General features: G+C 46.8%; 1 protein-coding gene across 1 annotated transcript in view; it reads left to right on the plus strand.

Annotated features, from left to right (window-relative positions):
* The window catches only part of KSR2 (kinase suppressor of ras 2), a 154,162-nt gene extending 145,712 nt beyond the window's left edge, over positions 1-8,450 (plus strand). Inside the window, exons 16-18 of the mRNA XM_044448941.1 lie at positions 2,003-2,134; positions 6,965-7,094; positions 8,313-8,450. Of these exons, the coding sequence (XP_044304876.1) occupies positions 2,003-2,134; positions 6,965-7,094; positions 8,313-8,450 (400 nt within the window). The remainder of the gene's footprint in view (positions 1-2,002; positions 2,135-6,964; positions 7,095-8,312) is intronic.
* The last annotated feature ends 1,243 nt before the right edge of the window (positions 8,451-9,693 follow it).

Raw genomic sequence — 9,693 nt, forward strand, 5'->3', positions numbered from 1 at the left:
TTCTCAAAATTCAACATAAATGGAGAAATGCTTGGAAATTTGAATGGCGATAAACCAGAATTGACAGATTCAGCTGTCTGTATGGAGATTCATGGCAGAATGCATATTTTGCATGCAAATATTTATTTATTTATTTATATTCCGATTTATACCCTGCCTTTTTCCTACAAAGGGCTCAAGGCAGCTTACATCTCCTCCTCCATCTTATCCCCACAACAACAGCCCTGTGAGGTAGGTTGGGCTGAGAGTCTGTGACTGGCCCAAAGTCACCCAGTGGGCTCCATGGCTGAGCGGGGACTGGAACCCAGATCGCCTGAGTCCCAGTCCCACGCTCTTCACCACTACACCACACTGGCTCTCCTGTTCCCTGATACCTCCATTTAAAGCAAACTTCTTCCATGGAGCGCCCTCCAGCTGTCTTAAATATGGTCCCAGACCATTGACTATGGGTATAGAAGCTGTAGTCAAAGCATCTGGATGGCACCAGATTGGATGGGCCACTTTAAAGGATTTTAAGTAGAGGTGCTGAGAGATAACTTTATCTGAAAATGAAGTAGAAAATCCTGCCCTGAGTCAATATAGCGGGAGCAAAGGTTTGCAACTTCAAAATCCACCGATGATTCAGGCAGGCCATAATTCAGTGGTGTGTGCTTTGCATCTAAAGGACTCAGGTCCCATTTCCAGTTGAAAAAATGCTTAGAGAACAGGTCTGGACTGGCAACAGCCCCTTCCTATGAACTTGGAAAATATATGTCAGTCAAAAGGGGAAAAGTGGCACAAGTTCTGACTTGATGCGATCTTTCATGTGTCTCAACCACATTGGCAGTTACCCGAGATGACATGTTTTAACCCTGCAGCATTTGGCTGGTTTTTCCCATCTCTTTGCTGTGCCTGAGAGGACACTGAAAGAAACCCAGGTGGAGATTTATGCTTTGATCTGGATTTCCTTTCACCCTCCTGAATTGCAAGTTTCCTCCCATTTGATGTGAGCTTATGTGGAAGGAGACTCATGAATGAGCTGCACACAATCTGCCATCAAAACTGGCACGCTTCTGAGCTTGTATTGCCATTTGCGGAAGGAAAGGTTTGTGTTTGAAAAATATGTACGTATGAAAAGAATGCACACAAGCATGCCTTAATCAAAGGGAGAAAATGCATACATTTTCCAAAGGTGCACCATTGTTGTGTACGTTTGGGGAAATGCACATAAATATATGTATGGATTTTCATTTGTACAAAATGGGGAAAAAACCTCATGATCTGATATGGATCTGAGACAAAACTATGTTCAAGATGGTATTTGGGAAACCTTGACAGGTTCAGGTTTTGCTGATTTGCACGTCTCTGGACCTCTTCTTGACAGGCTGGCTAAAACAGCAGAAAGCACCTGAATCAATTGATGTCAAGGCAACACAGAGCCACAGTCCTGGCGGCAGCAGATTTGGAAAGGGAGAGTCCTCCTCCTTCCATCTTCTATTTGCATGTGATTTGAAAAGCAAAAATGCTGAAAGGGAGGGTAACCATCCAGGACTGGGACTCGGGAGCAGCAGGGAGGCAAATTCAGGCAGTGATCCCATGGCCCCTGGACTGAATCTAAGGGGCCATAGGATTTTCAGATACCTAGGTGCAAGACAATGTTCTGATTTCAGAGCTGGGAATCAGAGCTCTCCTTGTAGCCAGGAGGGTCCTCCCTGCTCCTGGCTCTAGACTTGTGGAAACTACATTCTTGATCTTCAGGGTCAAGAAAGTGACTTCAGAGGGAGGGAAAAGGGAGTGTTTACCTCTCTGGCTTCCTTCCTTCCCTCTCTGAAATGCTGCAGATGGGTGCTAAACTGCCTTTCTAGCAAAAATGCACAATTTCCCACTGTGCATAGAATGACTATAGGGTTTCAGTTCCAAGGGCTTTGGAGCAGCCCTGTAGGATGGCACCCTTAACTTTGATTGTTTGCCCCAGGTATAAAAACACCATGGGCTCACTGATAGCTTGTTCTTTTCCTTGCAGGCGAGAGAACAAACTGCGGATCCAGAATGGCTGGTTGTGCCACTTAGCTCCAGAGATCATCCGGCAGCTTTCCCCTGACACAGAAGAAGACAAGCTGCCTTTCTCCAAACACTCTGATGTCTTTGCACTTGGGTAGGTTTCCTTTTCTGGGTGGGAATGGAGCAGATAAGTGAGTGTGCCTTTTGATATAGGCTCAGATGGCTTTTTTGAAGATGTTATGATCAAAAGCCTTGCCTTTTTCTGAGAGGTCTCTCCCACCTTGTGATGCTGGCAAAGAGATTAAAACCAGAGGGCCCCTTCCAATTTGTTGGTGATTGGCCTCAGCTTTCACCAAAGCAAGCTCCCTTCTTGAATGCCCTTTTGGACAGGTGCCTACAATCCACTTGGTAACCCTAATGAGATGCTCAACATCCTAGTCCACATTCTGAGCCAGGGAAGAGCTGCTTTGGGGAAATGATGCTCATCATATTGAACCTTTGAGCTTTGAACTTCTGCTGCATTGTCCATTCATTGGGAAGGGTGGTGTGGAAGAAATGGACTTGCTGCCCCTGGAAGACCCATAGGTCAGGGGGAGAGCAAATGGGCCTTCCAGATATTCCTGGACTTTGAGAATTAAGCCCTGCACATCTGGAAAGGTACCTTGCAAAGATGTGGGATTTGATTCTGACTCAGCCAGAGAGGAGGAGGTAGCTAAGACAGCGGAGCCTTTCAGCCCACGGCTGGTGGAGTTGGATAGAAATGTCCTTGTCCTGTGAGCCATTCTGAAACTGCGGGGCACAGAGGCAGGAGGAAGAGAAGATGGAGACGGGATGAGAGAAGAGTCCAGGGATTTGTGCCCTCAAGGTTCAGCATCAAATGAAGAGGGGGGAGCAACATTGGGCAGGACACTGGTCACAGCTCTTCCTTGCCCAAGAATTTTCCCAAGTTATCATGAGCAGCTCGAAAGGCAGGTGACAAAGTTTGCTCAACAGGCTGGTATCAACTTTCCACTGACTGCATGAAATTCTGAAGCTAGCTCTTCTCATTGCCCACACACCCCGACTCTTCTACCGTTATTGTTTTTAACATGATCTCCTGCAGAACTAGAAGTAAGATTGACCCAGTTGTACCTTGTATGAAGGACTCAGAGCCGTATCTTCAGTGAGAGGCAGAGCAGCTTCAGACAATCTCTGATCAGCCCCAGCCAGCATGGCCAATGGTCAAAAGTTATGAGATCATAAGCCACCACGATCTGGAGAAACAGGTTTCCACCCATGCCATGGGATGCTAGCAGCAACCCTGAGCCTGGCTTGAGAAAGGCTGGCATCTGGGTCCAATATGGACTAATCAGATTATTGGCCAGAAGTGAGAGGCATGGTTTGGATGGGCTGGACACCAGGTGGTCAGATACCAGATGAGGCAAGCAGCAACCAGAGGTCCAAGGCAGGAGATGCAGTGATGGACAGTCTGCAGGTCAGAGCCTTGAGCGGTGTGGAGAGAGGCATTGTTGCAACCCAGTAAAATGAGTTATTTAGACCACCTAAGCAGCATCCTCAGGCCACCAACCCGGAAGGAAGGCTTTTCTAGTGCTTGTGACCTCCCCATTGTGCTGCAAGGCAAGCTAAGCATCCTTCAGACTATTGTATAGTGTTTTGGCTACACAAATCCTGGGCTGACTCACTGCTCAAAGGCCAAGGACATTCGAGGAAGGAGAACTTAGCTGCTGCTGTCCGTGGCTGGCGAGCACTTTGAGCTCCTTACACAGGCTCAGTCTGGCGACCGCATGTGAATTGCTAAAAAAGGAAGACCTTGTTTTGCATAATATTTGCATATGTGCATCTTTAGCTATAGGTGCCAATTTAGAAATGATGTTTATAGTTTGAGATACAATGCAGTACCTCTCACCCTACTGTGGAAGATCATGAATGGGTGACTTGCATGCCTTCCCCAGTGTGCAGTCTGGGGTAGGTGGGGGTTTGAGGGGGGGGGCATGCCCCGTTTGCTCTTCCATATGAGTGTTTTGTATCATTAGACTGGACTTGGGCTGGATGGTCCTTCATGCAGAGGACAAGTAGGAAACAGTCTGCTATCAGCCCTTCAAACAGAGGCCTCTCCTCCATAAAAGGGGGCACATGGCCACCTCGCAGCTGGTGGATTATTGGCCTGTTATTTGGAAGCTGGAGTCACAGAAACTGTCAATCAGGCAGACCCCCCATATGGGGCCCCCAAATTTAGCTGCAGGACGGAGTGAGGGACAGACAGTTGAGTCCTACGCAGTGGGAGAATTCTCCTGGGCAAATCAACTTTGTAGAAAAAGGTTAGGAGCTACAGTGGAAGGCTCAGGGCTGATCTGTGACTGCTGTCTTCCCTGATGGTTTTTTTTTTCCAGTTGTCCAATTAATTGCTCAGCTCGTTAGAAAAGGATGAAAATGCAGCTCTTTTTGAAAAGTGGTCTCTGCCCTCTGATGATATCTTTTCTCAGACACACAGCTCACTATAGTTTGTATCAGACAGATTAATTTTTTTCCCGTACACCACTGTGAAGTGAACCTTGGAGTGATTAGCTTCTGCTGAGTTCTTATCTGATCATGTGTTTTCATGCCCCAAAACTGCAGCTATTAAACCTACTGCTTGCTTTAAGTATAACTTTAACCAAACGGGGGTGGCGGGAGAAAGTAATTAGGGGAATTTTTTTATCAGACTCACTCCAGGCAAACTTTATTAATTTGAAAGTTTGTGTTGAAAAATGCCAGCCATTAAAAAAAAAGTTGAACTGGCTGAGCTGTAAAATGGTTGTTCGCGCTATTTGCATACACGTCAGGCAGGGGTCTGATTCCATGTGGGCTTTGCACGGTACGTTGATTCTGCAGTGGCAGCAAACCAGCTCTCATCCAGCCTCCAGAATTCCCCCATCAAGTTGGTGGAGGTTTGTACTTCATGGACCGCAAGGGTCCCCAGTCAGGACTCTGGGACCAGGGAAGCGATGCCGTGTGGAAGAACACAACAAATGTGGGGAGCATTTCTTTTTGGCAGCACTTCTGCAATCTCAGGGTTGCAAGACCTATTTCAGAGTTTGGCACACTCTTCCTGTACCAAATTCTTCTATGGCTGTTGAACCAGATTCTGATTCGGAAGAGGAGCCAGAATCCACAGCTGACTCGCCAAGGCTAGAATCAGGGGTAGGCATGGTTGGACAAGTGCCAAGGGATCTTTCTCCAGCAGAGGTCCACCGGCCTGTGCCCCTTATTTCAAGAAGATGATAACAGCTAGAGGCGTATTAGGAGCGTTACGCCTGCATGCTTAACATAGTCCCACCCTGTTCACAACCCTGCATGTGAGCACAGGTGGAGGAACACACGTCCTTGAAGGGAAATTTGCACAAATGGAATGCAAGGACATGCTGGGGGGGGGGGTGTGTGCTGTGTTTGGAAAATTGTGGCAGACTCTTTGGAACAGAGAAATGTATTTTCTATGGAATATCTTGAGACATGCTTTGGAGAAAATAAACCTCCCATTTTTTCCTTTACCCTTTCATCTGCGTTCTAGTGGTTGCAACCATTCCCAATTAATTTGTTTGCCTCTGCAAATGTTTTCTGTCTACAGATCTAGGAGGAGTTATTCTCTCTCTCGCAGATAGCATGGAATGGAGAGTGCTTATTTTCTGTAAAGGGTTTGCCTGTAATAAGCATCAGTGGGAACGAAGCTGGAGAACACCATTGTTTCTTTTACTGAGAACATGTCTACCTATGTGACCCTGTTCTTGTACAAGGCAGCTTTTCTTCTTTACATAGTCCTTTTAATCTGCAAACAGCTTGAGAACAAAGCTGCTCTGTTTCAAGACAGTGCCATTCCCTCCCATGAATAGCCAACTCTGAGTGCCTATCCTTATGCAAGCAAAATGGCACCATCCACGCACGAAAGAGAAGTATCAATAGTCTTGCAGGAAGCCCAAGTCTGGATTAATTCAGCAAATGGGAGTGGGGGGAATGCCCCCAAACAGGCCGTGGATGGATGCTTCCTGGCTGCTGCATGGGATGGAAGACCAAGAGTCAATGGAAGGGACCACTGGCCAGGTGGGGCTGCATTTTGCCGCATTTTGCACAAGGTGGTGGTGGACGCAGCTGCCGACATGTGGATGAGTGACAAAAGACGATAAAAGGGAAGGTTTCGGATCGGGGTGGCAGCAATCAAGAGCTGGGTGCTTTGGAGAGCCCGTCTGATGCGTGATACACACATACAAGCACACACACAGAGCCCTGTCTGTCTATGCCCCATCATGGGCTGCAGCAACACTAAGCACTATATGCAGGAGTGTTTTGGATCCATGCTCAGCCTGGTGCTACCCCACCATCCCAGCTCTCCCCTGCCTGGCCCACGGTCGGGCTTGCTCTTCTTCCTGGATGCGACTCCCTCTGCCTTGAGATCCCCCACAGAGGCTCTTCTGAGGACGCCTGCTCCATCTGATGTGCGGGTGGCAGCCATGAGAGGGAGGGTCTTTTTGGTGGTAGCCCCTTGTGTATGGGATGTTTGCTCTGCAGAGGCCTAGGAGGCGCCTGCAGTGACACCTCTTCAGCCCCAGACAAATGCCTTTTTGTGCACCCAGCTCCTCTGGCATTTTCTAGCATTTTCAGTGTCAGTTATCTAAGTTGGAATGTGAATGTGACCGGGGATGATCCTTTCAGCTTCTGCTCTACTCTCTTTCCCCACTTGTGGGATCATTTTCGTCCTTCCTCTGTGTTTGCAGCACTGGCATTGCTTTTGAGTCACCAGATCCTGGACTGACTCCTCTGCTGTGCTTTATCATCGTCATTCTCAGTTTTAACACTGACTAAAGGATGAGGTTAAGCGAGGGTGAATAAACCCCAAATTGAATCAAATGGGGGGAAAACCAGCTGCTGTTGCCCCATGTTGGAGGTTTTTTCCGAGGTCGAAAAGAAACGGGGCACCCCTTTCCACGCTTGTGTTTCCACTTTGTCTCCACAGCACCATCTGGTACGAACTGCACGCCCGCGAGTGGCCATTCAAGACCCAACCGGCCGAGGCAATAATTTGGCAAGTGGGTCATGGGATGAAGCCGAACCTCAGTCAGCTTGGCATGGGGAAGGAGATTTCAGTAGGTGGCTTTCGGCTGCAGGGATCAGGGCAAGGGGAGAGAAGGGAGGCGGAGAAAGGGTGGGGAACTGCCATGCCAGCACCCCTCCGTGTCCCGGGAACAGTTTTTAAGATGTGGAACGGTGGCGAGCATGTTGGATTCTAACTGGCATACCATGGGTTAAAATCCTTTCTCTGTAGCAAAGGTTGCTGGGTGACCTTGGGCCAGTGACTACCTCACAGGGTTGTTGTTTTCAGGACAGGAGGTTGCAGCATCTTCTGCTAATTATACAAGATCACCGCTGCTGGCAGTGTGCATCTTACTTTAAGGTGCCCCAAAAGCAAAAGCTGATCCCTGACACAAGGTGGATGTGATCTAAATCCCCCTCTAAAGGAAGAGGGGGAGAGTAAGAGAGACCTGTAGGGAGGGGATTCCACACTTTCCCCTGATTCTCCTGGGTCTGATTCTTCCCAGATAGAAAGGAGAAGCAAATGCAGTCTCTTAAAAATGTCCCATCTGCAATTCCAAAGACAAATAGGAATTAGAGTCTCTGACGTTGCTCACAAACCCCCAAACTTGCATTTGCAAAATGTATACTTCAAAAACGCACAACTTGCTCAAAATGCACACATTTTAAACTACCCCCATTGTCGTCTATGGGGAAAATTTGTGAAAGTGTGGACGTGTGCACAGATTTGAGAATTTTTACTCAGCTTTGGCATTTGATAGCTATTCCTTTTGCACAGTTTTCCCGTGCATGCAAAATGAACAGTGTTCACAAATTTGAGAACAAACTAAGGAGAGAAGAGGAATGGATTGATATTTGGAGAATCTTAGCCAAGTTATGGTATCACTTATTTGCCTTTTTCTGGAAATATCAATGCTTATTCAAAGGACAAGCTAGTTTCTTTTAGAACCTGGTGTACATATGTATGTAAAATATTCTTATCCCTTTGTTCTGTCCAAAAGGCTACCTCAGTGGCCTGCATAAAATCAGTAAACATAAGACCAGAGGCTTATAAATTAAAAGACATGACACAAAAGGAGAAAAGGGAGCAAGAAGGATGGTAAATGCAAACTCAGACACCAATTACCAAAGTTAAATATTGATCATATACTGAGCGACAGGTAAAAGTTAAAGAGAAGGAGTTTGATGAAGTTGGTCTTTCTTGAAAGCTGGTAGGAGAGCCCTGTTTCTCATGTATGTTTCTCCCTGCCTGGCTTTTTCTTTCTTTGCAGGACATTCTTCACTTTTGCTGGGCCTATGAGCAGGAGGAGCGTCCGACCTTCACCAAGCTCATGGAGATGTTAGAGAAACTGCCAAAGCGGAATCGTCGCCTTTCGCACCCCGGCCATTTCTGGAAGTCAGCAGAGTAAGATGTGTGCCCTCGTCTCCCAGAACTTTTGCATTTGTGGCAGAGGCTAAAATAATAATGTGCATGGAGATTCAGAGAACACACAGAGAGGGCCCTTCTGATCCACAAACCAGGTGTGAAGGGGAGGTTGCGTTCCTCACCTGCTCCTATGAGGGCTGCACCAGCTGGCTCTCTTGCATGCACACAGGTTTGCAGGGGAGGCAGAATGTGAGAGGCACAAACACTAGGTTTTGCCTCCTGGGTCCTCAGTGCACCCATGAATCCCTTTCTCCACCGCCACCACATTCTTCCTTGGCTTACTCTACCCTGCCATCATTAATCTATGCCCAGATCCACTCTCCAAAATCCATGCTTCTTTCCATGTGTGGTAGCAGCAGAGCTGTAGTGGAACCAGGGCTCGCAGGGTCAAAGCACTGAGACTTTTTAATCAGCAGGGTTGGTGACATCAGCTGCCACCTCAGTTGGATTTCCTTGCTCCATTGAACTTAGCTACAATCTTCATGTAGCTTTGGGGGAGAGATTTTCCCAGTATTCCCTGTTGTAATACTAAGCATTTGGGGATGCTGCTTGGTCTTGAATGGGAACTTATTTGCTAGGAAGGCAGGCAGGCCAGCCTTCCCTTGGTGGGGAAGAAAATAGCTGGAAATGATCAATACATTGGCATGTAATTTTGGGCTCCCCCAGGGTTCATGGTTATGGGGAATTTCAGATCAGTATCTGCATTTCAAAATATTGCAATACAAGCTGGTCAGTGGGTCAGCGCAGGAGCATTCAGGGCTTCTTAAAGAAAACCCAAAGGTCAGACCTTAAACCACAGGAATCAGTGAAACGATGCACAGAAAAATCACGATGTGGTATTTATCAGCTATATCTCCATTATATGACTGTTGGTTTTCCTTTTCTCTAGAAAATTCAGCAACATTTTAAAAACACTATAAAGAAAGACTGAATCTTTCAAGCCCACCCAAAAGTATATTTCCTGCCCCAGAACTTCAGTCCTTAATCAGAGAAATATAAGAGCTGTCTGCAATCAGTCAGTGGCAAAAGAAATATGATTTATTACAAGTTAATTTAATTAAAAGATGTCTGTCCCATCTTTCTGACAATGGTCATTCTCAAAGGCCGCTTACCTTGGTATCTGGATTGTTAATATAATAACAGGTGAATGTCACAAATAATTCCATAATGATTAGTGATAGGAAAGTAGCAGACATGCTAAAATCAGATTGGCTTAGAATACCGGG

Source organism: Varanus komodoensis, unplaced genomic scaffold, assembly GCF_004798865.1.
Source record: "Varanus komodoensis strain SLA01 unplaced genomic scaffold, ASM479886v1 scaffold56, whole genome shotgun sequence".
In the NCBI taxonomy this organism is placed as follows: domain Eukaryota; kingdom Metazoa; phylum Chordata; class Lepidosauria; order Squamata; family Varanidae; genus Varanus; species Varanus komodoensis.